Raw genomic sequence first — 13,783 nt, 5'->3', positions numbered from 1 at the left:
TAGATCTCAGATCCTCTGTGTCATTTATTTTATGTAGTACATGTGGGTTTATGTTATGTCCCAAGGTACGGAAAAGAATTAGCTAATAATCACCTCTGGTAGCTGCTGAATAATCTAGTATTACTAGAATTACTACAGTTTACTTTGAGTAACTATCAAAGTTTTGGTATGAAACACTTTTCCCTTATACACAGAGAAGTTCATCTCCTTGAATGCACAGGGGAGAATTAAGCTCATTTTATAACATTGATTTCATCATTCAGTCCCTCTACAGAGTTATTTATAGTAATAGGTGTCAAAAACCACATAGTCCATAAAAGAGAGGTGAGTTGGGCTAGAGAGTGAGGGACACTCAAAAGGAAGAAGAATAATGATGCCATGTGAGATATTGAGGGTCTATTTTCTGAGCTTAAGTGTGCATATTACTTAGATTTTGTGGATATGTGGTGACATATGCTGCTTGCATATTATATCAACTTGAATTCCCTTCCTGGGCTTTATAGAGCATAATTGCACATAGGGATGGCAATTGCCAAGTTATCATGTTTAGTTTTCTGTTTATTGATCCAATGAGCTTTCTGAGATGACTGAGCACCATCATCCGTAATCTCAATTGATGAATCCCATTCCAGCAAGGAAATTATATAAACCAGATATCCCATTTAAGGCAAGTCATAGAAAGAAGCAGAAATTTGAAAGCTCCAAATCCATTTCATGGACCTAATAAAATTGCCTCCTCTTTCACCCTCGAGTTCCAAATAGTTTGGCTTCATGTCTACTTGTTTTCCTTTAGAGTTAACTGAACAGCTGAGGTTAGTTACTTTTAGTGGCAAAGTAACTGGAGGATGGAATTTGTACTCAGGCGACCTAGATTTAAACTCTCTATCAGATACTCAGACGTTCATTAGGTAGGTGAGCATGAGGAAGTCACTCACCTGTCTTTCTAGTCTTCTTACAACTCCATGTACTCTGTAAATCCAGTGACACTGTCCTCCTTGCTGTTCTGCACACAACACATTCTATGTCCTGATTGCACTTTCACTGGTTATCCCTCATTCCTGGAATTCTCTACCTCTTCATCTCAATTTCTTGGCTTCTCTGGCTTCCTTCAAGCCCCAACAAAAATCTCATCTGCTATGAGAAATCTTTGCTTACCTCATTAATAACGCCTTCCATCTGAGACTATCTCCAATTTGTCCTTCAAATATTTTGTTTATACAGTTGTTTTATGTTGTTTCCCTTTTTTAGACTTTGAACTCCTTCAGAACAGGTACTGTTAATGCACACACACACACACACACACACACACACACACACACACACACACTTTTTTTTTAACTGGGCAATCCCCAACAGCGTCTGGCACATATTAGGTATTTAATAAATCCTTGTTGACTTGATCAAGATCCCAAAATCTCAGGTTCCCTTATCTGTAAATTAAACATAAGAACCTCATTACCCACCTCATTATGAAGAAAGGGCTCTGGAAATATTAAAGTGCTATGTAAATGTTGTTATTATGTTGTTCTTGGCTCACAGAAAGTCAATGTATTTGACCAAGCTCAAGCGTGTCCCTTTGAATTTGTTTTAGGAGCATGGAATTCCTATCAACATGGGCTATGCAGTGGCCCCACACCATTCAGGGGTCTACCCAGTCCATATACAACTTTATGAAGCTTGGAAAAAAGTCTGGGGTATCCAGGTCACAAGCACAGAAGAGTATCCACATCTTAAACCTGCACGATACAGACGAGGATTCATCCACAATGGCATCATGGTGAGAACGTGATATTCCCATAGAATGATTTCAGCCTGCAGGTATTGAAGAGATACCCATTTCATTATCTCTCAGGGCTTACCTTTAAGATATGCTGCCATGGGAACTAGAAACAACCCCAACTATGGCAGGGAGAGGGAAAGTTGATAACTTAGAATCTGTGCTTGGACCATTAATGGACAAGGGTCCATATATCTGGACCACAGAGAGGTTCTTGGAAGATCAAGACTCTTTCCCAATGTGTGGGTTGAAAAATAGATTTGTCTAGGCCACGCTCTTCATCATCGGTGTCACAGAAGCAGTGTGGCACAATGGAAAAAATGATGAATTTAGAGTCAGAGTAATTGAGTTCAAATTCTATTTCTGATACATGCTAACTGTATGGCCTATCTTCTCTGGGACTCACTTTCCTCATCTGTAAAGTGGGGGAAGTTAGCTAGATGCTGTCTGTGTTCCTTTCCATCTCTAAATCTATAGACCTGTGGGTCTATGAGGTTAAGCTTGGGGTTGTAAGCATTCCTTTGTGAACTTCTCAGTGTTCCAGGATGCTTGAAAGGTTCATTCCAAAATCTTCTGAGTGTCCTCTCTACTAGGAACAAACCCAGTGTCTCCTCAAAGCAGCTGTGAACTCCCTACAAATTTATCCAGACCCTTCTCAGAGATGTAACATCCAGATTAGGAACTCAGAACATCAATCGATAGCAACAGAAAACACTGCTTGGCAGTGATTTGTAGGGCAGTGGGGAATTTGATGTCCCTTGGAGAACAGCACTTTGTTATTGCCAAAGAGTTCTTTGTGCTGCCCACTTGGTCACTTGCCCACTATACCTGCTTGAATGGAGTGCATACTTTCCCTATTATTAGTACGATGCTTTACATTGAAATATCCATTCATGTAATCTTTTGCAGAGAGTGAAAAAACATAAGAGCTGCTGGAATGGTTTATAATAAGTTCCAGTTCTTAGTTCTTAGAAATGTGAAAACTATGTGCAGTTTAAAATAATTCCTTGGAACCCAAAGTTGACATCATGGATCTTGAATTGCAATTATCTATTTTGGAAATTCCATTAAGCTAAGTATTTTCCAAAGGAGCCATGCAAAGTTCTGCACATGCACATTTTCTGTTTATGCCTGCAAAATTGATTCTTAGATCAATTCTATTGGTTAGGACACAGCTCATTTCCAAATGGCACTCTCAAATTAAGTTTGGGAATACAATAATTCTTCAATATGCAAATATGTTTATAAACTTTTTTTAAAGGAATACTGAAAATGAGTCCCTAGTCTATGCCAAGGATTTTTTTTCTATACTTGGTCCAGTTATCTTTTTTTTTTCAGCAATATGATCCACACAAATTAACTTGATCAGCATTTATCCCACCAGTAGTAGCAAACTGCCTTTTGTTTCTAATAGTGATGTTAAAACTTTGTCACCTCCTTCTCTTTCTTTCTGCATAATCAGACCTCAAAAGGGTTTGTTTGCCTCATTAGATATGCCCTTGTAGTTCAAATACACTGCCTGTTACATGTTGAAATCATGGATTCAGCGGCAAAGTATGGGCTTTCTTCAGATAGATATAAGTGGATAGTGTTATTATATTCAAGTTCACCTGAAAAAATCAATTTTTATTTTCAAAAGTCTCCCTCTTTATTCAAAAGTTAAACGTGAACAAATTTTGAGCAACTACTATGCTGAAAGATGGCACTCTGGAGGCATTTTTTTTTCAAACAAATAAATTCCTAAGGCATTTGTGTGTCATTCCATGGCTTTTTTTTCTGATATAAAGCCTTCTCTTTCCTAGTTTCTCCCTCTCTCAAGAGTTGGAAGGAAAACCGACTAGAAAGATATAGGTGACATGCTTATGCATACCTTTCTAGCTGATAAATCAAAAATCCTTTCTGTCCCTGAAAAAAAAATTGAAAACATACATCTCTACCTAGGAAATATAAAATTTCATGCCTCTTTTTCTTCAAAGCCTAAGAAGGATATTCTGGAGGAGAGATGTGGAACAGCTCCATACCTTCTCTTCTCACACCTGCATTTCTTAAACTTATAAGTAATAGCTGAGGCTTCTTATCTAACCACCAAGGTAACCTATAGTGATAACTTCAAATATCATTTCATGAAGCCAAGTTTTAAATGACCGAATCCTTTACATAGAACAGAAATTTGATATGAAAATTTGAATAATGAAAGGTATACTTGTCTTCTAGAGATGCTTTTCATTTGATTGTTTTCTAAAGTGATTTTACAAAATACACTTAATCACTCTGAGAATATATTCATTCAGATATAGTTAAGTCTTCTCAAGTTAAATCCTACATTACTCACAACATAAGACATTTGGGAAATATTTGTTGTTGTTAATGTGTTGTTAACACATTATTTACTGAATTACAAATAACTTGTAGAGGAGCAGAGGAGGCTTTGAATTTAAATGCAGGCTCTGGTAAAGAATATAATAGTATATGTCTTTAATAATCCAGTTTATATGTAAAAATATATTTGGAATAATTTTAAAAGATATACATGTACTTCTATGGTATGAGTCAGCCATCCCTGGGCAATTACCTAAGTCACTTTTTTCAATAAATGTTCAGAAAATCTTTTGTTTTTCCATGTAATCCATTGCACACATGACTAGCTATTATTTGTTGCTGAGTTGTTTCAGTCACATCTGACTATCTGAATCCATTCTGGGATTTTGAGGGGGTGCGTTTTTCTTTGCCATTTCCTTCTCCAACTCATTTTACAGATGAGGAACTGAGGCAAAGAAGATTAAGTGACTTGCCCAGGGTCACACAGCTAGTAAGTGTCTGAGGCTGGTCCTCCTGACTTCATGGCCAGCACTCTATCTACACCATTTAGCTGCTCCTGACTAGCTATAAAATGACCATCAAAATAAAAAATAGAACTGAATTACCAAACCAGTATAAGGTTGTCTTTGCTTTGAATTTAATGCAAAAGACTAAACTCTTCTGGCAATTAAAAGAATTACAGAGTACAATTGGATGACTGTTATTGCAGAAATAATAAATGTTTTGGAGAACTTGACATAGAAGATCATTAATTTTTTTCTCCTATTAATCTTTATTCATGCAAAGGAGTTCACCAAAGAATATAGAGATCCATAATCATTTCAGGCTTAATATATATTTCATTCCTGGAGTCATATTTTAATTCCAAGGTGAAAGAAATAATGATTTTTTTTTGGATGCTTGAAACTAAATACAGTTCAAGGATATATCTCAGAAATAAGGGAATTAATAGCTTAGTAGAAGGAAAATATGCTACTTCTAAGGAGCTCTATGTTTTAATAAACTAATGTTGTTAAAGTTAAGAGCTGTTTTCATAATCCCGTAAAAATGTTGCTGCTGTGTGAAATTGGTTAGAATGATATGAGTGAAGATTTTACAAACTAGTGCCCTACAGTTGGCATCTGCTGCTATCCAACAGCTGCATAACCATTTCCTAAATCAACTTGTTTTTAGAATAATACCAAAGCTGTAACAACCCAGAAATTCTCATGGTGAAGGTTCAGCGTGCAGTCTCCAAAGAAATGGGACAGTGGTGGCAGAGCTAAGCAAAACCCTTCAGCGTTCCATATTTTTTCTTCTTCCTTAGGTGCTCCCTCGACAGACGTGTGGATTATTTACCCACACAATTTTCTATAAGGAGTACCCAGGAGGGCCTCAAGAACTAGACAAAAGTATCCAAGGAGGAGAACTTTTTCTCACTATCCTTCTGAATCCCGTATGTATTTCTCTTGTGCTTATTTCCAAGAATAACATCAAATTGAACCTTACTTAGTTCCATATCAGTGTGAGTCTATTCCAGCAATGTGGGTGGGAAACATTGTCTTTGCTGTAGAAATTACTCACACACCTTTTTCATGAGCCTCGGGCATGTGAAAAGTGTGGAGTTCTGCTTTTCCCTAAGGAATAGAACAATTAAATATACAGTTTCACATTATCTTGATTTCATTTTTATTAGGCTATCTTTATGCCAAGTTAGATAAACATATGAAAAGTGATTTGCAAACTTTAAATACTTATACAAGTCCTGTATGTTGTTGTTACTGTTACTGTGGTGGTGATGATGATGATGATGATGATGATAATGATGATGATGATGATGATGGTGGTGGTGATGGTGATGATGATAACACCAGGACTTAAAAGTTCACTAGCCCACCAAGGAACTTATTTTAGGTATGAATTGAGGCTTTTTTTTCAATTTGCAAATTTATTTTAATAGTGTTTTAATTTTTTCCCGATTATATGTCAAGACCATTTTTATGTTCATTTTTATCAGACTTTAAGATCCAAATTTTTCTCCCTCTCTCCCTCCCTCCTTCCCCTCTTACAAGAATAGTAGACAATTTTATTACATGTGTTATCATAGAAAGAATGTTTTCATGTTAGTTATAGTTATGAAAGAAGAAACAGATCAAAAAGGAAAAAAACATGAAAAAGAATAAAGTAAGTGAAAGAAGTACACTTAGATCTGTATTCAAAGTTTATCAATTCTTTATTCAGGTGTGGATAGCATTTTCCTTCATGAATCCTTTGTACTTGTCTTGGAATATTGTGCTGCTGAGAAGAGCCTAGTTGATCATTTCATGATGTTGCTGATACTGTGTATAATATTGTGGGTTTTTTTTCTGATTCTGCTCATTTCACTTTGCATCAGTTTGTACAAATCTTTCCAGGTTTTTCTGAAATCTGCCTGTTTGAAATTTTTTATTGCACAATAATATTCCATTACATTCATATACCACAGCTGTTCCCCACTTGATGAGCAACCCCTCAATTTCCAATTTTTCTCACCATTCGAAAAGAGATGCAATAAATATTTTTGCACATGTAGGTCCTTTTCCCTTTTTTTATGATCTCTTTGGGATACAGTACTACTAGTGGTATTGCTGGATCAAAGGGTATGCACATTTTTGTAGCCCTTTGGGCATAGTTCCAAATTGCTCTCCAGAATGTTTGGATCAGTTCACAATTGCACTATAGGTGTGAAATGGTACCTCAGAGTTGTTTTAATTTTCACATCCCTAATCTAAAGTGATTTAGAGTACTTCTTCATATGTGTATAGATAGCTTTGATTTCTTGGTCAGAAAACTTCTAGTTCATATCCTTTGGCCATTTATCAATTACATAATAGCTTGTATTCTTATAAATTTGACTCACTTGTCTATATATTTGAGAAATGAGACCCTTATCAGAAACACTTGCTGTAAAGATTTTTCCCAGCTTTCTGCTTTCCTTCTAATCTTTGTTGTACTTGTTTTCTTTGTGTAAAAGCTTTTTAATTTAATATAATCAAAATTATCTATTTTATACTGCATAATGTTTTCTATTGCTTGTTTTCTCATGAACCTATAACTCACTTAACTATTCCTTTAAGTATTTGGATGCTATACACTTGGTGCATATATGTTTAGTATTGATATTACTTCATTGTTCTATGGTACCTTTTAGCAAGATGTAGTTTTATCCCTTATCTTTTTTTAAAATTAGGTTTATTTTTGCTTTTCCTTTGAGATCTGGATTGCTACCCCTTTTCTTCTTCTTCTTCTTCTTCTTCTTCTTCTTCTTCTTCTTCTTCTTCTTCTTCTTCTTTTTCCTCTTCTTCTTCTTTTGTTACTTCAGCTGAAGCATAATAGATTCTGTTACAGCCTCTTACCTTTGCTCTGTGTGTGTGTCTCTGCTTCAAGTGTGTTTCTTGTAAAAAACATATTGTAGGATTCTGTTTTTTGATCCATGTTGCTATCCTTTTCCATTTTATGGGATAGTTCATCTCATTCACATTCACAGTTATGATTGCTAGCTGTGTGTTTCCCTCCATCTTATTTTTCCTCCTGTCTCCTTTTAGTGTTTTGCTTCTCTCTACTGCCTCCCCCAATCTGCCTTCTCTTCTGTTAGTCCCCTCACCCCCACCTTTACTTAATCTCCTCCCCTCCTACTTATGGATTGAGTTTCTTAATTAAAGCCTCCCATTATACAACCGTCCTCTTCATTGTCTGCCTCTCAAGTTTGCTAACATCATTTCCTGCACAAAACACTGCAGAGAAGAAGGGAACCCCATTCTTTAAATATGGATTTTGGGGTGACTACAGGGCAATTATAAACAGGATAAGCAAGATTTGGTACTGAAAAGAAAGCTAATGGACAAATTCCTATACTTAGGGCTTCAGATATATATATATATATATATATATATATATATATATATATATATATATGTGTGTGTGTGTGTGTGTGTGTGTGTGTGTGTGTGTGTGCATGTCTGTTTCTGTATGTCCGTATGTGATTCCCTATAAAATTATCATCATGCAATTCCATCTCTATAATCTAATTACCTTTGAATATTAGAGTGTTTAGCAGATCTCTTGTTTTACCTCAATAATCCCACCTCTGAAACTTACTACCTGTATGACCTTAAGTAATCCATTTAACCTTAGTTTCCATATCTGTAAGATGATGGTGTTAGACTTAATATTCTCTAAGATACCTTCTAGCTCTATATCTGTTGAATGACACTGTAACATTTTCCTCAGAGAATTTAAGGTGTTTTTTTTTAAATTTGTGACATAATCTTTTTAAAGCCATTTAATCACATACTTAAAGATATTTGCAAAGCTATAATAGCTATACTAGTAGCCACTGAAGCAAAATTAACTGAAGAATGTTTTCAACTTTGCCTGAATGAAATTCACCTCATTAGAATTTCCCAGGGAGAGGTTAAATCTCGGAGATCTCAGAGACATCTATGTGCCCCTAGTATCTAATGAATTCCTACATTATGGAATAAAGTGTCCTGCGAGGTGTCACACAGTATGGAATATTATTTCATTTAATAAATTTGTCATGTTTCAGAGAAAGTAAATCATCCCAATATCAAATCTGTAGTTATGTTGTCAGTTTTGAAACACCAGAAGAGATTAAACAATAACTATGGTAGATCTAATTAATTGCAATGCTTGAAATTTATTAGAAGGTTAAATGACAGTTGAGTTGGGTGACAAATGCATGTAAGTTTATGAGGGAGAGAAAATGAATCACCAGGAAATAAGTGTTGACAAGAAATTTCCCCAAAACTCTAATGTCAAAAAAAGAGAAATAAGGAGGCCATAGGTCAACTAATTAAATGTGAGTCTGAATCATAATAACAACATATAAAGATTAATTCAAGCTTGGAAAACATATCCCAAAACAAGGAGGGTGTTATATAGTAACAGTAATGTCAGATGGGGAAACAAGAGCTCTGGGTTACCAAAAAAAAAAAAAAAGACTGTTGTGATGTGTGACCTTTGGCAATTAATATATGTAAGTAACATTTTCCCCAAATATTAAGTTATATCTGTAGGGCTTTTTTTTTTAACCAAGTTATACTAAGGAACCAAGAGATCAAAGATGAAACAGAAACACTGTTCGAAGTGGATTGAATCTAAGATCCCTGAGAGCAGAGATTGTTTGATTCTTGTGTTTATATACCATATCACCTAATATATATTAGTTGGTTGAATGATTGGTGGAATAGTGAACATTAATGACACAAATAAGACAGAGATACTTAATTTTTATTTGACTATTTTCCTATCAGGAAGAATAATCATTGTACTGGAAAAGACAGAATAAAAATGGCTAATGGGCAGTTATAGCCAAGATGAATAAGGTTCTATAGTAAAGGAGCAACTATCTGCCCTTGGTGAGATGAAACCATCTTGCCCAAATCAAGCATATCCTTATTTACTGAAAAACCTGGTAGATCTGATTGCTGTGCCAAAGGCATGGAATGATCTTTGAAAAACTGTAGAGAACTTGAGAGTACTATGGGATTTGAGCAGGGTGAATGTCCTAATTTTTTTTTAAGGAAGAGAATGGAGTTTGCAAACTTGATGCCAGTAAATGTAATTCAATATGTCTGACAAAATTCTACAATGTCTTATTAAAAGGATAGTGAGTGAATATCCAGGAAAAGAAGTTGTAGTCACAGAACAGCTTCATCAGGACCACATCGTGTCAGATGAATTTTGTGTACTTTTTTACTAGCTTACTAAATTGATGGATCAGAAAAAATGTAATAGCTCTTGCTTACCTATATTGTAGCAATGCAAGTGACAAAACCTTTTACGCCATTCTTAGAAAAGAAAACGGAGAGGGGTAAGCTACATAATAATATGATTATATAAATTCAGAACTGAAAAAGTGGCTAAACTCAAGGGATAATAATTAATACTTCTAGACACCATCAAAGCAGGTCCCTAATGATGTTAGGGACCAAGGATTGCTGCTTGACACTACACTATTTAACATTTTAATTAACCATGTGGATAAAGCACATATGGCATACTTTTCAGATTTGACAGTGATGACTCAAAACTGGAAGGGATAGCTAACACATTGAATGACAGTCAACAAGTCAGTGAGCATTTATTATGTGGCAGACACTGCTACTGGGAGTACAAAGAAAGACTAAAACAATCCCTACCCTCAAGTAGCCTTCCATTCTAATGGGGGAGACAGCATGCAAACAACTATGTTACTTACGAGATATATAAAGAGTATGTAGAGATGATCTCATAAGAAAGGTTCTAGCATTGAAAGGGACCAAGACAGCTGGAGAAAGGCATGAAACCACGCTGCCTGGATTCATCATAAATGTATATTATACAATTTCAACTGGGATCTTATTGCAACAGGAAAATATTTTTACACCTCCTTAATCAGTTTACTATCCCACTCAGGACAGTGGCACTTCCAAGCCTTTTCATCTCTCCACACACATATTTTCAGCAGAAAACCTTGCCTCATACTTCATTGAGGCCATTAATTGAGAGCTCCCTATTTTCCCTTCTTCCTCACCTCTTATTATTTGGCAGCACATGAATAGGAATGATGGTTGCATATGGTGAGAGTAATCTAAGACTGGAGTTTTTCAAGTTATGTTTATGATAAAACAAAGTAGCAAGGGGCTTGAATGTAGAGGAGAAGGTAGAATTGAACAGGTTGATCAAGGATCAATATAGGGAAGGGAAGAGTGTAAAGTTCCTGGGATGGGGATGGGGGATGTGCATAGCTTGGGAATGAAATTAGGGGTGGAGAAATTGTAGATAATGGTGAAGACAAGAGGATTAGGGTGTCATAAGGCTGAAGAAAAGATGGAATGATAAAAGATTAGACTCAGATAAAATAGCATAAGATTCAAAAAGACCTTGACAGGATTGCTATTAGGCTAAATGAATCTGATGAAATTTAATAGGGATAAGTGTGAACTCTTATATCTTGACTCACAGTATGCGATTTGCAAGTAAAGGATCATGGAGATTGTCTAGAAATTAGTTCTTTCAGATAAAAAGGATCTTGGGGTCTTCATGGTAGCTGTTGTTTAGTCATTGCAGTTGTGTACAATTCTTCATGATCCCATTTGGGATTATCTTGGCCAAGATCCTGGAGTGGTTTGCATTTTCTTCTCTAGTTCATTTCACAGATAAGAAACTGAGGCAAACAGGGTTAAACAATTTCTCCAGGGTCACACAGCTAGTACGTGTTTGAGGCCAGATTTGAACTCAAGATGATGGGCCTGACTCCAGGCCCAGCACTCTATCCAGTGAGTAACCTAGCTACCCTTGATCTTCGAAGACTTCAAGCTTAATATGAGTCAACACTGTGATCTTAGGATGCACATTAAGAAAGGGATAGCTTCTTGAAAAAAGGAAATTAGAGCCTCATTGTACTGCTTTGTCCAGACTTCATCAGATGTATTGTGTTTAGTGCCATATTTTGAGGACATTATAAACTGAGAAGAATTGAGAAGACAGCAATTAATATAATGTGATGTGTGAATTTCTTGTCATATAAGAATTGGGTGAAGGAACTATTCATGTTTAGTCTGAATTAGAGAAAACTTGGGGAAGATATGATAGATATGGTCAAGTATTTCAAAAACTGTTATGTAGAAGAGAGATTGGACTTTTTCTGCTTCACCGCAGAAGATAAAAACAAAACAATAGGTAGAATTTTCAAATAAGTAAATTTAAGAATGTTTTAAAGAGCAAATAAGATAACATTTATAATGTTTTAGCAACTCTTAAAGTATTGTTATCATCATTACATTTGATGTTAATCATATAAAATAATCCTGAGATATATTTCTATCCCCAATAGTACTTTTTTTTGTTTGATATTATGTGGAGTATTGTGAAGATGGACAAAAATGATTATTTTTTGTGACTGAAAAAAATTATTGATATATAAGTTAATTGTAGGGTTACAGAAACCATTTTGTGACAGCTTTAATGATATACAAGATGGTACAATGATATATACTTCATCATGTTTCTATAAAGTCAGAGAATTACAGTGCTTTAAACAAAAAATATTGAGGGAAAGAAAAGCTTGCCTATAGATACCTAAAGTTAGACACCACAGTCAAATCATTCACAAAATGTTATCTGAGGATCCCTGAGGGTTACAAGACCCTTTCACTAGGTCCATGAGGTAAAAACATTTCATAATAATACTAAAATACTATTTGCCTATTAAAATGCTATTCTATTTTCTAATTACATAATGTGATATATAATTGGATTTTCTTCATATACTTCAACCAAAACAACAAATCAGAACAGATTAAATGCAGAGACAGATAGGAGAATTCAGTTGTCTTCTTTTAAGTGAGTAATTAAAGAAATAAGCAAAAAAAAGCAAAGCAATGCAAGTCCTCATTTTTTTAATTTTGGAAACAGTTATTTTTCATAAAAATACATTATTTATATTAACATGTAATCAGGTTATTTTTATGAATATGTACTTTATAGAATTTCATCAGTTTTGATTTCTTATGTGATAAAGTTCAATAGCTATAATCTATATAAATAAAAGCTATGGGAGTCTCAGTCATTTTTAAGAGTATGAAGGAATCCTGAGACCTAGAAGTTTGAGCTTTGCTTTTTTCAGTCAGTCAGTCAATAAGCTTTTTTATTAGGCACCTGCTATGTGCCAGACACTGTTCTAAGCTATTCTAAGAATAACAGCTGAGACACAGAAATTCACAAGAAACAAAAATCCAAGACACAATCCAGTGGTAAAATTCACAGTGTAGGCTATAGGTATCAGTCTATAGGTATGACTTTCATCGGTTGGTTCAATGTGAGTCCTTAGGGCCACACTCAACACCTTAAGTTTCCATCATTCCTTGAAGTGAATTCAAAGTTTTACACTTACCATGTTTAAGCTACATTTTGATATCATTGGAAAAGGCAGTCATGTGATAAAGGAGCTATTTAATTTAGTTTCAGTACAGCCATATAGCTTAGTGTCATCCACATACCTCAAAGGACTAATGATATGTTAAATCTTGAGTTTGGGGAGTATCCTTAGTCTAATCTCATTCAATCTCTTCATTTTACCAAATTAGCACAAGGAAGTTAAGGTGTATGGTACATCTGTGCCGTAAGTCACTCAGCTAGTTAATGACAGACCCAGAGTTAGAAGTAAGGGCTTCTGATTCTTACTTAGTCCAATGCTCTTTCAATGACAATATGGGTAGCTTTCTCATATCTTATTCATCCTTGTATGGGCTTCTCAACCAAATTCTCTTACTGCTTTTGACTGAAGGGATTGTATTAGCCATCTGATCATTTCCTGTCCCTATGTTTGATCCCACCAACTGTCCTTTGCTTTGGTGCCCATCAGTACATGCATGGAAATAAGAAAAATATGTTTACAAAAAATAAAATCTGGCAGCACCACAGGCATTACCTCTAATAATGCAAGAAGAAGTCGGTAATTTGATCTTTGACTTTGACAGAAGAGAGAGAAATAAAATACTTTTGCTTTGCTTTTCCTTTCTTATCATAAAGATCTAATTTGTGAAAAAAGGTTTTTAATGATATATTTATTGGTTGATTATAGTTTTAAAACAACTTAGGATGCAAAAAATTAGTTGATATAAACTGAAGACAGGTTTGGTGCTATGTAGACTTTTGAATAAA

At 35.1% G+C, this 13,783-nt stretch overlaps 1 protein-coding gene across 1 annotated transcript in view; it reads left to right on the top strand.

Moving 5' to 3' along the window:
* Nucleotides 1-13,783, top strand: part of NDST4 (N-deacetylase and N-sulfotransferase 4) — a 343,262-nt gene that overhangs the window by 183,822 nt on the left and 145,657 nt on the right. Inside the window, exons 4-5 of the mRNA XM_078148164.1 lie at nucleotides 1,592-1,777; nucleotides 5,403-5,531. Coding sequence (XP_078004290.1) covers nucleotides 1,592-1,777; nucleotides 5,403-5,531 — 315 coding nt within the window. The remainder of the gene's footprint in view (nucleotides 1-1,591; nucleotides 1,778-5,402; nucleotides 5,532-13,783) is intronic.

Source organism: Phascolarctos cinereus, unplaced genomic scaffold (genome assembly GCF_003287225.1).
Source record: "Phascolarctos cinereus isolate Bilbo 61053 unplaced genomic scaffold, phaCin_HiC Scaffold_9;HRSCAF=440, whole genome shotgun sequence".
In the NCBI taxonomy this organism is placed as follows: Eukaryota; Metazoa; Chordata; class Mammalia; order Diprotodontia; family Phascolarctidae; genus Phascolarctos; species Phascolarctos cinereus.
The sequence above is the reverse complement of the archived record's forward strand: the minus strand, read 5'-3'. Positions and strand labels throughout refer to the sequence as shown.